Source organism: Anopheles coluzzii, chromosome 3 (genome assembly GCF_943734685.1).
Source record: "Anopheles coluzzii chromosome 3, AcolN3, whole genome shotgun sequence".
NCBI lineage: Eukaryota > Metazoa > Arthropoda > Insecta > Diptera > Culicidae > Anopheles > Anopheles coluzzii.
The window spans coordinates 90,535,347-90,552,245 of record NC_064671.1 but is presented as its reverse complement, the minus strand read 5'-3'; the positions used below and the strand labels follow the sequence as shown (position 1 = coordinate 90,552,245).

Genomic DNA, 16,899 nt, shown 5'->3' with positions numbered 1-16,899 from the left:
GCTCAAACAATTCACCCCCTTCAAACTTAACCTTACATATTTCGGCGTAAACGAGAAGCGCGTTTTAGCACGAAACCGTGTGTGCCCCCTTCCTTCGGTGAGAGGAGTGTGTGTGATAGTCGACCCCTAAAAAACCGAACCGAAAAACACCTTTTACCAACGTGTATGTGTGTGTGTGTGTGCGTGCAGCAGTGGAAGAAACAGTGGGCAAAAGTGGAGCATAACAATAGAGGGCACAACAACCTCGCACCGCACGCGCGCCCGTCTCTCGTTCTATCTCCCTTACACTCGCTCGCTTTCGCTGAACACGGTGTTTTATATGCGTTGCCTGCTTTTTTTGTTGCCTACTTCTCCTTCGTGGTGTCGTCTCGTTGCGTTGCCCTTTAGCTGCCGCCGCACAGCGAAGGAAGAAGACTCCAATCCCCCTCCCTCTCGCTCTCTCTCTCTCTCTCTCTCCCTCTGCATCGCTTTGCTTCCATTAGATTGTGCGGCGATTGCGGGATTGCTGGCTGTGTTGTATTCTCGCGTGTAAAATCAATTGCACGAAAAAAGCGAAGCAGGCTGTGGTGACGGAAAAGTGTGCGTGCGTGTGCTAGTTTGTGTGTGTGTGTGTGCCCGGTGCTTGATAGAACATATAGAAACACGGCCGCCACTGAAACTTTAATGGAGCATTAGAATTGCGTCGGTGTGTGGTGTGTCTCCTGGCATCCGGTTCCGGAGCAAAGAGATCGATAGAAACCTCCCCACTCTCCTTCTCTGCGCGATTCTTCTCCGACCGGTGCTGGCCGAACACACCGACCCGTACGTGGAATTGTGGCGTCTGGCTGCTGTGGTGTGTTACGTTCGATATAATAGACTCGGGGTGTTTGTGTGTGTGTGCGTGTTGCGTTGATGGTGTGCTGTGTACCGCACACACATCTTAGCCGCTGTGTAGCGTTTTGATGGGAAGCGCGGAACGTTTGCTGCTCCCCCCCCCCCCCCCCCCGCCGTCGTTCGGTTTGTTCGTGTGCGTGCGCGCGCGCTCTTGTGTTTCTCTATTACCGATCTCCCCCCTCGTTTGGTGTTTCTTGTCCCCCCCCCCTGTTCCATCCTTCTGGTGTCTAATAGAACCGCCGTTCGATTGCCGCCCGGGATGAATAATGGCTTTCGGTTCGCTTTCCCGTTTTGCGCTCTGTTAGTAGTGTGCTCGGTCCAGTTTTTCTTCGATTGCTTTTCATCTAAGGTTTGGTCCTACTTCAGACTTGGTCGATTGGCAGAAGAAAGTTGTTTAATGTGTGTGCGGTCGCTAAGCTTACAACGTGTATAGAAGAGACATTAGAAAGAATTTTATTGCTGACTGAACGAAAACTAACCTCGAGACCTCGAGTCTGAAAATTCCAGCCAGAGTGTGTTTGTGTATGTGTGTGTGTACGGGTGTGTGAGCGCGTGTCTCTGTGTTATCTAATCCTTCCAACAGTGCCGGCAAAGCTCCTTCAACAAACTTAAACAAATGGCGAACCGTAAGCAATTAGTTGTTTGTTGTTTTTGGCAAGCATTACTGCTTTGGTCACATCTTTTCCAGCTGGAGACGCCCTCGAATCATCCCAAGGGGTGGTGATATGACAGTGCATGCTCTCTCCTCTTGACTGCATTAGTTGTTATTGTTATTTTCTTTACTACAGCCTCCATGATGGTAAACAAATCGGAAGCCCTTTCTGAGCCGCACCAGGGCGGGCACACCGTCCATCCATCGGTGCTTTTTTGCTGCTGCTGGTTGTGTCGTTGTAGCGCGTTGTTTACTTTGCCGCACAGACAGGCCGCACACTCTGCGTTTTGACAGCTCGCGCGCGCACTGGTGACGGTGGTGTGGTAGTGGTAGTAGAGTAGTTGGCCATGTTTTTCCGCCGTCGCCGCCGACGATGGGTTGTGTTTTTATTGATCTTTTGCTTGAAAATACCTAAAGCATTGAGAAGGGCAAATGGGCAGAAGGGAACGAACGGGTGTGTTTGTGACGTTTGCCGCAGTTTGATTCGCTTTGTAATCAATTAAACTCGTACTGCCCGATGGCTATTGTTTTGTGGTCGATGGGCGAACAGACGGTAGCCAGAACAAAAGGGTATTTTTTCCTACTTTCTCTTTACCTTCTTGGCGGATGTCTTTCCGTTTCCGCACATGGTTCTGTCAGATGTGTCTCATTTTTGCTCATGCGAATGATGAGTCCACGGTGCAAGCCAGAAGAAGAAGGGAGATATGTATAGAGATAATAGAGCAGTGGTATGTTCGAAACTTTTATGGGAACATGGAGCGATATGGTCATTCATAGGGATTTTTTTTTAAATCACGCACAATACGATATTTCACACAAATTCATTATTACATGAGTAGATCTTTGTCTGTCTCTTGCCATTCCATTGTACCGAGATTATTAACGGACATACAACCTTATCCTTCAAAGACTATGTTTCATAGGGCCTATCTACCATGTACAGTCTGTTCCCGAGTTACGCGGTTTCTGCAAATTGTACTGATTTGACATTTAATCTGTCAAATTTAAAAAACCGCGTATCTCCGAATCCGCGTATGTCGAGAACCGCGTAACTCGGGAACAGACTGTAATTAAAACAATCACAAAATTACTGGTCATCCGGTTGCAAAAATACATTCTGTTCCCGAAAAAGAGCGGTTCTCGACATATGCGGATTCGGAGAAACGTGGTTTTCTTAATTTGATGGATCAAATATCAAATCAGCAAAATTTGCTTCATGAATTATCCAATTCAGTATAAATTGCATTTGCTACAACATTTAATCGGTTTTTAAGTCAGGCATAGCAGAATTTCTACAGGAATCGTTTTAAGTAAATGATAAAGTGTTTAAAAGAATTAAATTTCATCAAAAATACCGAGTAATCTTATGAATTTTAGGCGAAAAACGTGTAATTCGACTAATGCAGATATTCGAGTTCCATGGATTGCTCGGGAACGCATAAACCGTGTGTCTAGAGAACATACTGTAGACGTTGTAGAAGAACCTAACTAAAAGAAAAAAAAAAAATTACTGCAACCAATATGTTTGCATGGCACGCATCAATAATAGATGTGGCTTCTTTTCATCTGCAGAAAAACTAAAAATTCTGCAGTTCAAGGAAACAACGGACATGGGTGCAAAGGATGCAAATTGAACAGCCTATGCGATTAATTAATGCAGTTATTGCGTTGCCTGGATATTCCTATTAGCTGATCTGAAAATATTATTTTTCTTTAAGCGATAAGTGCCTCTTTGAGGGCTTTCTTCGAATAAAAAATCAAAAAGAACTTTATTTTACTTAACGGTGAATTTCAATAGTAATTAACAGATATGTTGAATTTAAATAATTAATGTATGTATTCTTTTGTGATAGAAGAATATTTTGTATTCTTTCAATAAGAGCTTATCAATGTTTAAACTCACTTTAGTGAAGCCAAAGGTTCACCACGTTGCTCCGTATTTCCATATCTCGTGCTCACCTCACGCTATCATCACTTGCACACCGCAACCACCCGAAACGAGCGTAGCTGCTAGCATTGCGATTAAGTGCGTGTGAGTGGAGGAATCTTTCCTATCACAAAGATGCTTCACATCCCCTTCCTTCCGTTGCCTATACCTTATAAAAAAGAGAAAGAACTCTGTAAGAAAACACACGCCTCCGAGTGAGAACGGCGTATCTTCTGTGAGATGAATGAGAGTGAATCGGTATCGGGAAGCTTCTCACGCTCACGCAGCTTGTCGGGGTCGATCGAACCCCGAACAATTTGCTGTAAAACAATAGAAACACACACACACATTCAGGTGCGTGCGCGTGACAAAACGCGTGAAGAGAGAACTGTCAAACACAGTTGTTGTTGGAATTGCCTACCGCATGCTTTGGCCTCAAAATGACAGCACAGTAGTCGGGCAGTTGTTGTGCAAACCGCATGGTCAAATACCGTCCATTTTTGTTTGAGGGTGAAGGAAACTTACAACTGATTTCCATTTCTTTTCGCTTTCCCAAAACCGGTGTAGAGTTCGAGAAATGTTCAGACAGGAAAAAAACCTCCTGTAAATTCACCCACCCGATGTAAACACACACACAGGCGCCGTAGGTGGTGGTTGGTGGAGGTTGGTGACTCCCAATCTCCCCACACACACACACACAGTCGCGTAGTTGCGCACACAGCGGACGCACACAGCGAACACGCGCGTATATTCGTGCGCATGTACGCAAAAGCCTGCTGCTGGCGCGTAGAAGCCGGAAAACAAGATGGAAGAAGAAAACGATGAAAATGAAAAGAAGAAGAAGAAGAAGACAAAAAAAATGTAAATTTGAAACTAAAATGGGGAGAAACCGAATTTTCCGACACACACACACACTGGTCGGTTGCATCGGTATCTCACGGTACACTTGCTTGCACGACCGATAGCTGATTAGGTGGCGCACCCCCTCCCTCGTAATTATCATATTTCCTCACCCTTCTTCCTGCCTTTTCCATCGTTTGTGGAAAATATGCATAGTTGATGGGCTTTTTTCCTTCATTTTCTAGCACTCTCCAGTGCATGTGTGTGTGTGTGTGTATGTGTTTGAGTGCCTCTTATTGCCTCGTTTTATCATCATCTCTGCCGGTGGTGGTGAAGTTCAGTGGCCGCAGTAAACGTCTCTTCAAACGTGCTGTTTTTTTTTGTTGGTTCGCTCTTCACTTCTTGGCTCTTTGTTTTCCGTTTCTTTATCAGAGCTCTTCTCGAGCACGCAAATCGTCATCTCTGGGTCTGACCAATATGGAGGAAAAGCGTTTTTTTCTGTTTAATTTGTCACTCGATGCGTAAACGCGCATCCAAGTAGGGAAAGCTTCTCGAACCTTAAAACTTCCTTGATTTGTACGCGTGTGAGTGCGTCTGTGTGTGTGTTTTGGGTTGTTTTCCATCTCAACTCGCCCCATGACGTTTGCTGCGAGCTGTCATAGCAACCCCTCCGGTGGTGGCGGATAGGAGGCCAAGGTTTTGGTTGTGTGCGGCCGGCCGACATTTTCCTTCATACAAAACGCGCCGCCCCAATGCAAATGGTTGGCCGTTCACAACGGTCCGATGCGAAACGAGAGACCGGTTTAGGAAAATTCTGTTTGTGTGTGTATGCGTGTGGAAAAGCGTGTGGAAACCGAGCCAGACAAATTGCCTCCAGCGAAGCCCATTTTTTCTCTCACTCTCTTACGCTCTCCTGCTACCTATTTCTCGCTCTCTCTCTCGCTTTTTTCTATCTCCGTCGCTGGAAAAGTGTCCTTTTTCCCTCGAACACATTGGCCTGTGCGTGTGTGTGTGTAAATTTGTACAACCAGTCCATTTTTCCGGTCGTCCCCGTAGCCATTGGTGCACGTGTTGTGTTTCGTTCCATCCACCAAGGAGAGCCCCTATACACACGCAAGGAGAGAAAGCACCATTTTCCCATCGCTACAGTGTGAGGCTTGGGGTTGTGTATGTCTGTGTGTGTGAGTTGGGTCGCGTAGTTTTCCCAGCGTTTTCGCCAGTGTTTGTGGTGCGCTGGAAGAGCATTTTCGGGGCCGGGGCCGGATTTTTGACAGTCCTTGCCCTTGTTGCTTTCCTATGTGTGTGTGTGTGTGTGTTTGTGCGCGCGCGGAGACAGTTCTTTGACAGGTCGTGGTCCTGTAGGGCGAGTTTTTGACATTTCCGGTTTTCCATACAACTCCTTACGGCACGTCGTATTTGGCACGAGAGCCGGCATTGGGTGTATTGCTGTGTGGCAGGAAAGGGTTTTGACAGATTAAAATCCACTTCGTGGTGAAAACTCATTTTTACGCGGTGTGATAAGCGCGAAAGCATTTCCTTTTTGGGGTGGTTTATTCATCCCCCAACACGTTGAGCTGTGTCTGGCTGTCACATAAACACACACACACACACGCGCATACTCTCTCCGAGGCAGGAAGGTTTTTGGATGGTGGCTGGCTGGTGAAAAGTGACAATTGCATAAACAGAAGAAAACAAAAACCCAAATCAGCGGCAGCGGTCAGCCTCCGGTGTGGGCCTTTTTCTTAGTTTTGGTGTGTGCGTGTGTGTGTGTGTGCGCGTTTCGAAAGTTTTTCCAATCACGGCGAGCTACGCGTTTTGTTGCCGGTCGGCGGCACATTAGGTACAATTGCTTATCTCAAACTCCTCTCCCCCACACGCCAACACAAAGTCGAAAGTGGAAAAGGAAAAGAAAAGCGACGGTGTGTGGCTTTCGCGTGAAGAAAGAAAAAAACTAGAGTGTGTACGAAGGGAGCGAAGGAACGGATGCGATTTTTGGCAAGCGATCGAAGTAGGCTGCTTGCGTGCTTGGAAGTGTGTGTGTGTGTGCGTTGGCGCTGGCACAAGAAAATAGACATTCCTCAAGCAAAAGACATTGGATACAGTTGAAGGAGAAGCAGTGTGACAGAAGTGGTTGTTTCTTTTCCTAAATTGTATAAATGATTTATAAAATATTCTTATTTGTTTTCGTTTTTTTCTAATTGCATCTTTTTTTCCTCCCCTCCATATTTTCCACAGTGTGCAAGCGAAAGGAAGGAAGAAGTGTATTCTGAAAGTGTGTTTGTTTGGTCCGATATCATATCGCCCAGCCCTTGCGCCCAATTTTCACCCCCCCAACAAAAAATCACCCTGTCTCCTCCCCCCCATTACCGTGTGGAGCGCAATTCCACTGGAAGTCGCGTGGCTTGTTCGGTGTGTGTGTGCATTGTGAGTGCTTTGTTGTGAGTGAGTGAGAGCAGAGCCCTCCAGAGTGTTTGCGAAAAGTGTGCAGCAGCCGCCAGCAGGTGCGTAACCACCAGCAACAGCAGCAGCGTGTGTTTTAGAGTAGAAGGAAGCGAAAGAAGCGAAAAAGAAAATAGAAGCGAAGGGTGGTGGTTTGCGTTTGTTGGTGCGTGTCCGGAAGTACCCGGAGATCTTCCATCTCCACACACACACACACAAACACAACGCGCGTGGATCGATCACGGGGCCACGAGTTTTGCAAGGCTCGTAGGGCAGCAGGCACCCATTTGCTACATTTTATACCCCTTTCTCCACACGAACTCTATACACACGAACTATACACACGAGAGAAAACTCTGTTCGCATCTCTCTCTCTCTCTCTCTCTCTCTCTCTCCAATATATCTCTATCTATCATTCTCTCTCCCTTTCTATCTCACAGTCTGTACGTTCTAAAACAACAACAACAACAACACACTCTCACACCCCGTTCGACTGACACCTAACTCAATTCGAGTAACAGCCAAAAAGCAAACAACTACAACTACAACAACAAACGAAAACAATAAACAACAAAAGCACACTCCAAAAAAAGAAAACTCACAAAACGCAAAGCGGCTGCCCGTGACCAACAAACAAGGCGCCAAGGTGTGTTAAAGCCCACCTTCCCGCACAGCTTATATAAAAAAAAGCAAAGGCTACTCTCTCACTTGGCCAACCCAGGGAGCCGCTACAGGCTACACAACCCGCATCACGATCGCGTTCACGCAGCAACAGCATCCCCCCGGTGCCGGTGTGATGATCATGGCGTCATTCAACGGTGGCAGTGCCGCGGGCGGCGGCGGTGGCGGCGGCCAGGATGGGCCGCACAACAAGCGGCTCTGTACCGGCCAGGAGATGGGCGAGGTGCCGCTCAATAGTCGGGTAAGTGTCGGGCTACTAGTTCCTTGTGTCATTGTTTTATGTTTAGCCGGATGGATCAAGACTTGGGTATTTGAGATCAGGATATTAGGCTCTGCATGTTATCAGATCTCAACAAAATCTTTTGGATGAGATCTTAACTAAATCCCAACATAATACTTAGGACTTTCAAGATATAAGTCCAACCAATTATAGCTTTAAACAAAATATTTAGGATGATCTAGGATAGACAACTGGATCGCAAGATACTACTTGAGAACACTGAGAATATAGGAACTAAGTCACAAATAGCTATTGTTGGAACAGAAGTGTTGGATTCTCTTCCAACTATACCTTAGATATTGCCATCTTTAAAGATCCGAGTCATTTGCCAGAGCTTTGAGGATATATATCAAAGTCAGCTCATTCTTAGCTCTCATTCAGATCTTCTGGGAGACCTTCTTAACTGGATCACTAAAAACTACCCATGATTTTGGAAACATCTTAGGAACTAAGTCACAGATAGCCATTGGAGGTCATTGGAGGGTTTTGTATACCCCCTAGGCATTGCCATCTTCGAAGTTCTCAGTCATTTGTTGGTTTGAAAGAGTTATTACTGTCACAAAATCCTTTCAAATGGTCCTTATCTATCTGTGTGTACTGTAGACATCTAGACCTGTAGACGACCTAGCTGAATATCTCGAATGCCTTTGGAAGAAGGCATGTATTTGAAACTATACTTCAGGAACGATAAATGTATGAAGATATTTCCTCTTAGATATCCAAAATATTGATATCCCAGATTTTTGTTGAACTCTAAGAAATTCAAAATCTTGGAGATTCCTGTAAATTGCTGTTAGGTTTAGACCTGTAACAGAAGTCCTGTGGTTTATCCTGGATTTCAGCTTATTGACTGTTACCATCTTATGTCCAGACATTACACAACATCGCAGAATGTTCAATATTCCACCATGTCATACTTTTACTCCCAGTGCGTTGTTTAAAAACCTTCTTTCGTTGGGATTAAAAAGGGATGCCAAAGTATTTCTTTCGTCTCCTTTGTTTCCAATTTTATTTGCGTACAGATTTTCCATTCTCTCACCAATACCAATACTAGGAATGGAATGTAACGTATTATTCTACCCTTCAGTACGCTTGTGTGGGTGTTTATTTACCATTCGGTTCGGTTGCGTCCTCTTCAGGGCACTTCATTGATTGAATGTTTCATTCACTTGGGCGATGATGATGACGACGACAAAAAAAGGGGGGAAAACACATTGTGGCCGATTTTCCATTCGAGTGAGGGGGTGAATTTTGTACGGCAGCGGGCTTAGTAAAAAACCTGCCGCCAACCCTAATCAAATCGTCCCGCAACGCAGCGAAACAAAATTGAGGGGAGAAAAGTAGGTCAAACAGCAGGAGCAGGAGCAGAAGCAGCAGTAGCAGCAGCAGTTGTACCAGCATCGATCGTTTGACGTTCCCCTAATTTCTGACTAGTTTTCCCGCTTTTCATTTCGAGCTTGTCGGGAAGATGGGTTCCTTCTTTTCCGTGCTAATGCCGACAGGGCAAAGGAAAAGCGCCAACAGAACGCGTCCGTCCGTACTTTGTCGTATTGTTGCTTTCTCCCGGGGCAGACGGAATGGCGCTCGCCTTCATCGTTCAGACGTAGAGGGAGAGATAGAGAGAGAGAGATAGAAAAAGAGAAAGAAACGGAGCCAAACAACACCGACATGCGCTGGATGAGAGCAGTGTTCAGTTTTATCGACCACGCGCCTCGGCAAGACCGCGACGAAGAAGATGTTCACACATGTGTCCTTGTGTCGTCGGGAAGCTCGTTTTTCTTTCATTTCGTCTGCGCTGCATCGCACTCTCGCCACAGTTAAAAGTCGTTTGCTGCCGGCGGAATTAGCGCGACACTAATAAAAGCGCGGTTTACTACTTTTACTACCCGCTGCTTTCTCTTGAAGGACGGGAAAGGAATGGATTTACTGGCATATTCCATTTTCCGCGGATTTGCACTGTTAAACGGTGTAACGGATATAAAATGTGAATTTTTCGCAATAAAACCATCACTGCACAAATTTATAACGACAAGCTGACTTTCGTCTAACTGTGACTGCACACATGCGTCGCGCAAAGGTCCCAGTTGGTGCTGTGGAATTTGGGATTAAAATTTCGTGTGTGTGTGACACTTGTTGAAAATTGATTTATGGAATTTCGGAATTAATTTGGTGTTCGGGAACAAAGTCATGCAGTTGTGCGAGGTTGGGTTATTGGTATAGCATGAGGAGTCTGAGTTGGACTTTTATGACTGAAAAACATGATTTTTCTAGCATATTGTCTCATTGTTAAGAAACTAGGATAATTTTAGCATGTAAACAAGAATCTTGAATTCGTTGCATTAGTCAATGAAGAGGATTATAATAAATTTGACATTAGATTGAAGCCTTGTAGATGCAAGAATTGGCCAATTTTCCGTTAGGATGTTTTGGAGAGGCTCTAATGTCCTCCTTTTTAGTCACATTTTGTTCAAGACTACAAGTAAAGTGTATTTTCGTGTTATGGCTAGAAAATGGTTTTCGATTTATGCTCCATTTCTTCTTAATGCCCTCCCAAATTCTTCTAATATCGTCATACAACTATGCAGAACATTGGTTGAGGTTTCGGTTTGTCTACTGAAAGCATTCCTTTGTTAGTTCTGACCATCTCTTCCTCGCAATTGCGGTCCATTTGTGTTAGCTACGAATGAAACAGAAAGTCTCCGGGCAGGAACACCTTAACAGTACCAACGCCAGAATTGCCAATGCAATATTCAATGCGCATATGCATGCTTCAAAAGCAAGAGTGGTCTTTCGGAGGTTGTTTTTTTTTGTTGTAAAATCGACCCATTAATGACCCTCATCTCGGTCTTACTGCTTCAGGGTGCTTCAGGGAGTGTAATTTTACTTTTGCTTTCTGATGCGTTCTTATCGCGAATCTCCTTTTTGCCGCTCTTTGCGTTGAAGCACGCCCGTTACGCAAAAAGGTTGCACCAACGGTTTCACGTGTTTCGTCGCCCTTCGCGTCCAAACGCGAATGATGATAAATTGTTAAGTCTCGGTGCGAACGAGGAGGACGTCCTCTGGTGTAATTATTCTTTTCGAGCATTTTCACTGTTGTGTGCACGAATCAATCCTTCATGCTTCAAGGATAACTGCTTCGTCCATTATTATCATCATCATCATCAACATCTTCGTCATCTCCGTGATCAACTTCTCACGCAAGCTTAACGTTGCAATTGTTGCACCGAGGAGCGGCTAGTGGCATGGGTTCCACAAGAAGGAGGTTTGCATTTTATGTTGCTCTGCCACAACCGTTCGGGCGTTGAGAAATTTGATCACCGGGCGAATGTGACGGTTATACGAAAGTGAAAACGAGCAACCGCCCGATTGTCCCTGTTGGCTGTACAAAAAATAAAGGGAACCAGCACACGTTTGCCCGCGCTTAATTCGGTCAGTAGTGTCCGGCCGAGTGACGAGCTTTTCGGGCAGCTCAATGTAACCGGTTTTGCTGACGATGATGGCGGGAAGCTTTTTTTTATCATAATCGACTTCAACTTTTTTGATTTCACCGCATCGCAGAACCGGCCAATCATCGGACAATCGCCGGCATGGATTACATTGGTTCTTTTGCTTGCTGTGTGTGTGTGTCTCCCAGTGACAGGGCGGGCAGGCTATCAAGCATTAGCATTGAAATGGGCTCATTTTGCTGTGGTTTCATGCCGTTTCAGGTGGAGGCCCGAAATTCCATCAGTGCGTGAAGGCGATTCCGCACCGGGACAGATATAGAGAAATAATATCATTCTGAATATATGATTTAAGCAACAACGGATGGAACGAAACGGAAAGTGTGGACCGTGGGTGAAAAAAGGTTAAACAAATAAAGCAGACCATTTAAATGCCATACATGTGCCTTGATTGTTGTCATCTGGACGGGTTTGTAAACAAATCAGCGTGACACACACACACAGCCAGCGAAAGCGTCTTAATCTACGCAAAGGAAAGTAAAAATAGCGTGACACAAGAGAAACTGTTCAGCTTGTCCCTCTATCGGAAAGTAAAAGTACTGTTCGCTGAACTTAAGTTGCACTTGTTTGAATAAGGCGTTTGGCGCTTATAAGCATTCTAGACCGCATTTCAAATTCATTCCAAACATTACCATTCCAAAGCGTCACGTGTCCGTCTCTGACAAACCAATTACATTATTAGCCATGTGGCGGGATCCTGTGACACGGTATACGTCTCTGCTACCCGGGATTGCAATATGCATTATGAAAAGCCATCGGGTTTTGGCTGTACGAAATGTGATCTTTGGTGTGTTGTGCACGCTTTAGGTTTGGGTTTATCACAAAGTTTTGGTGTTTAAGCAAGATAATTGTTGTTTTAATCTCTCAGAAATACATTGGAGATACTTCAAAGAACAGATGTGATTGAACAGATGATCTTTTGATGTCTTAGGTCCAGACAGTAGTTTGACAATTTTGAACAATTTGAACACGAAACAAATATTATTCAGAAGTAATAGAAGGATCTTCTGGTTCGATATTTGATGTATATCACCATCCAAACTTTGTTTTTTTAAACATCAATTCTTTGAAATTGTCAAATATTTCGTACAAGATGTGAACGTCGACATCTCCAACAACTTGGACTACAGACAATGCCTTGTGTTCAACATATCAGTTAACAATACATGATAAGATTAGGTTTATATGAAGAATTCTTCTTTACAAAAATCAATGATAATAGAATTTTGGTTATTGATAGATTGCTTCAAAATCAGATTTGCATTTTGAGCCTTAGAATCTCATGTCTAAAAACGTATCTAAGGTCCGTTTTGCCCGAACAAGAAGCTGCTGGAACTCTCAGACCAACCTAACCGCCTATCCATACACCAAGATGCAACCGTGAGACGAACGGCGCACTCGGCCAGCACATTGCCTTGCGTCACCACGAACTCTGGCTGGCGGTTTTGTTCGGCGGTTCGGCTTCTTGCGTGCGCGTAACCCTGGGCAAATTTGGCTAGAAAAGGTCTCTATTGTCATATCGCGTCAAAAGAGCGCATGTGACACGGACACACACACACACAGGATGGGAATGGGGAGGAAGGGATGGCCGCCGAGTGTATCGTATTAGATTTCGCCCTTGGTGTCACCACAGCGCAGCCACACAATCGACGGGAGGCAGAACCTTGCAATTCGGTCGCACGCTCCGCTGCGCTGATGAAGATGGTAGGTTGTGTGTGCTGCCCTTTGCTGTCTGTGTGCTCCGGCTGGCCAAAAATGTGCAATGTCATGTGGAGTGAGTCGCACACACAACACAGCGTGTCACAGCGTTTGTGACGTCGGTCCGGACGAGAGAGATAGACCGTTTACGTTCCGTTTCCCCCGAAGCGTGACGTTTCGAGCTAATGACAATGGTTTTCCGTTGCAAGGATCGCATCGGATATGGGCACCAAAAGCGTTGCGGGAGAGGTGTGGAGAAAGGTACGAGATAAGCGCTGAGTAGAGCATTCTATAGACCGTGGCTCTTGAACCATCCGGTACCAATGGAGCTCGGCTCTTACAGCCTGCGCGTTTATTCGTTCGTGTTGATCACTTCAACGGGCTCGTCGCCGTGTGCACACATGACTCTTTCATCATCCCATCACGGTGCGGCCAGCTTACAGTGAATTAAACCTTACCCCGTAGACGCGAGACAATGGCGTATGTATGTATGGTGTGTGCCGGTGGATGATGCGACTCAAGTAGTTTGATGACAATCAAGCCGGCCGAGGAATGAAGAAGGCACTCATCGACGCGAACGCTGCCATCTCGAGTGCATTCATATTTCAATGATCGATTTTTGAGCTGCTCGTAACGTACGTAACGGCAATGAAAAGGGGATGCTATCGATGGGAACGTAATTTCATCTTTTACCGATGTAAGATTATGAACGACAGGGAAATGGTCGTCTGTAGTTATTTGTTTTTAAATGGACACGAAAGCAAAACAAAACGGTACGGGAAGCAAAATCGAATGCGAAGCCCCAGATATTGAAGATCGGTTGGGGGAGGGCGAAGGCGTTGGAGACGATAAGAATTGAAGACCCCACCCCGGTCGTTTGTGGTCGGTTAGTGAGGAAATTGCTGACACGTTTTGGGTCGCTCCAAAAATGGATATTCGATTGGTGTAGCAATATTGGAGCACGTTGGAATGAGAATGAGACGAAGAGGCGCGAGGCGAGGAATTTGTGGTAAATATGGTTTGAATTTCTTGCTCGTTGTCGTTGTCGTCGTCGTTGGATGTGTTGGGTGTCTCCCTGATCTGCCTGCTTTGTATTGGTGTCTGTGACTCGTTTGGGGCTGTTTTGAGCTGGACAGATGCCTCCAATAAAAGGCAATTGGTAGAGAATGACGCTTAGATTAGATGATGCTGGCTTGGCGCCTCTTGCGTCGAGCCCAAAATGGACAATCCTCTTTCGGTGTGGAAAAATGCCCAAAATCTTACCGCAACAACACTGGGTGGGAGTTGTGGAGAGTGGCCTTGGGGGAATTTAGTCCGATTGTTGGCTGTGGTGTTGGCGTGAAAACTTTTTAACAGTTTTATGGTGGCTACGTTTTGGAGAAGAGCAGCACAGTGTGTTAAAGATTATGATAAAGGTAATATCATCAGGATTTGGGATGGTTTAGGTGTAGTTAAAACTGTTACAAAATAGTCTATAAGTGTCTTAGAAATATTGTGGTTCAACTTATTGCCCAACAGCTGGACATTCCATAAGTAGAGCTTCCCGATTTTGGAACTCCATAAATTAGACGCTCGAGGTAAGCTACTTGTGGTGGGTCTGCGTCTGCGTACCAGCCAGAAGGTGAATGAAATATATTGTTTGACTCATTGTCTATAAATATGTTATGATACACAAAACGCACCACTAGGACTAATTTATTGGGAAAAGATTTCTGCCATCGAACGGCAGTTCCGTTACGTCCATCCGAACGCTCCACGCAATCCTGTGCCGTTTTCCCGTACGGCTAATGGACGTGAATGTGAGCTGAGTGCACATAAATTTGTGCCTACTCGAAGTCATCCCCAATTGACGGTGTTGAGTCAGTGTTTCGGAATGTATCGGTATGGGGTAAGAGTTTAGCATTTTGGCCTCAAAACAGTCCTCAACAGTTGTTTGTGTCTTTTCATTCTGTTGTGGACGTGCTATTATCGTTCGTTCGTGCTAGATTCGTACGGCAGAAGCCCTCAGGAGAGCATCAGTAACACCGTAACTGACTTAAATTATTCCCCCAAGGCTCTCTGAAATCGTCGCAAATAGAACTATTCCTGAAAGAACCATTTTCCGGAAGCAATGATTTCTGTGAAATGTGTTTTTATCCCGAAACAAAAACGGGTTGTAAACTTTTAAAAGCAATGTTTGTCTTCCTTCGGCATCTTCCGAACCATCAGAACAAACCACGAGCGCACAAACCACGAGTGGTGGTGGTGGTATCGACACGCCAAACACACAGCACCAATTGGTAGCGATCAACGGTTGTGACTCGGTGCTGGCTGGGGGCTAAAATTAGCTTCCTAACCCAAAACCGGGTGGTGGCGGCATGTTGTAATGGGCAAAAGTGTGTGTGTGTGTGTACGATAATAGATTCCTCCCTGTTTAGCTACTCCAAACACGGAGCGGGGAAAAACCTAAGATGTCCGAAATCGGAATGTACTAATGAGAGGTACTAATTTATGTCCTCCGATAACGCTTCAATCATTTGGCGGATGGGGCACTAGGTCTTGTTTTTTGGAAACGTTGAGCTATTTCCCTGTGAGAGGAGAAGTTCTCGAAGACTCGGGGAGGCTTCGTTGTTGGGTTGTTGCAAAACGTATCTAATTGCTTGGTTCCATCATTTAATTTAATCGAACATTCAGGCTGAACTATCTCCGCGATAAGTTCGCGTAAAGTGCGTCGTCGAGTCTGTGGAAACTTCCCGTCTTCCAGAAAGACACTTGAAACAGCACAGAGTTGGTCCGCTGCTCCAATATCTCATCCACGACGACTTCCACGACGGCTTATCTTGTTTGCGGCTCAACAACAGCAACAGCAACCACCACACAAGGTCTGTGTCGCTCAAGGGCCTCCGTTCGATAAGCAATTCGCACACCACCGCCAGGTCGGGCAGAGTGAAGTGTATCTGGCGCGGGATTACCATCGTCCGTTCTGAGGGTGCGATAAGCGGGAAAGAGTTACACACTGCTCTTGTTCAAGCCTGCTGCCGGCGAAGATGCGCTCAAAAACTGAAAAGCAGTGGACGACATTATTTAAACCCGGTTTTTGGCCCAAAAGAACAAACTGGATCTTATTCTTCACTGGCGTTTTTGTTTTGTGTTTGGTTGGAGAGTCGCGTTTGATATATTAGTGCGTCGTCTCGGGCAATTATTCAGCCCCACGAGAGGTGTCTGTCAACATCTAGGGAGAGAGAGAATGGTAGTGTGGTGTGTGGGACACGCCGTTTGAACAGGTTTGTTTTTTGTTTTGCTGCTTCTCATGCCGGGACTTTCTCGGGGCATCACTGTTGAATGTGGTGGGCATTGGAATTGGATGAAGAGCGTTCTTTTTTATATTAATAAGCACATGTTAATCGGCACCGGGGTGTGTGGTGGAATCGTAACTCTCGCCCTCCCCAAAACCAGTAACTCTTTGCCAAACGGGGTTAACAACCTGATGGATGAGTTGTTGCTGTTTGTTTCTGTACATCTTCGTCGTCCATCTGGTTCCAGCGCTCAGAGATTATGAGAGGTGTTAAAAGATGTTGATATTTGTGATGATTTCAATTTTATGTGCGTTTGTGTCATAAAAGCCATCAATTTCGTTGATAGTTTTGAACAAGAAGATCATTGTTTGAGCTCGGATCTTGGGTGTAGGTTGGTTTTGTGCGCTCTGGCTTGATTATTCCGGTAAAATCTGCGCGAACTGAGTACGGTGGAACCTTGCCAACTTCCGAACGGATTCATTGTAGATATCTCTGCCATGTTATCACATCCAAATCCTGTTGCTTTTGGATGCCCTGGTACCATCACAGTTTCCAGAGCAGCAGACTCCGCGATGAAAGGAGCAAAAACTCTTGCCAAGAACCTTTCGCCTCATCGAATATTCGCTTTTCCATTATGCAGCGAGCACCGGGGGCTTCGGCACCATTCGGTTGATTTGTACCACAGACGCGGAGCGATTGGCTTTGATTTTTGGAACTTTTGGCCCTACTGT

The 16,899-nt window shown here is 45.5% G+C and overlaps 1 protein-coding gene across 10 annotated transcripts in view; it reads left to right on the top strand.

Annotated features, from left to right (window-relative positions):
- Positions 1 to 16,899, top strand: part of LOC120955071 (heterogeneous nuclear ribonucleoprotein L) — a 177,103-nt gene that overhangs the window by 168 nt on the left and 160,036 nt on the right. For 6 of the 10 annotated variants that reach the window (XM_040375572.2, XM_040375571.2, XM_040375568.2 and 3 more), the window contains exons 2-3: positions 6,528 to 6,793; positions 7,172 to 7,653. In XM_040375572.2, the coding sequence (XP_040231506.2) occupies positions 7,528 to 7,653 (126 nt within the window). In that variant the 5' untranslated portion in view covers positions 6,528 to 6,793; positions 7,172 to 7,527. Of the gene's footprint in view, positions 1 to 560; positions 580 to 6,527; positions 6,898 to 7,171; positions 7,654 to 16,899 lie in introns of those variants that run through there. The other 4 variants (XM_049610585.1, XM_049610586.1, XM_049610584.1 and 1 more) reach the window with 4 other exon arrangements.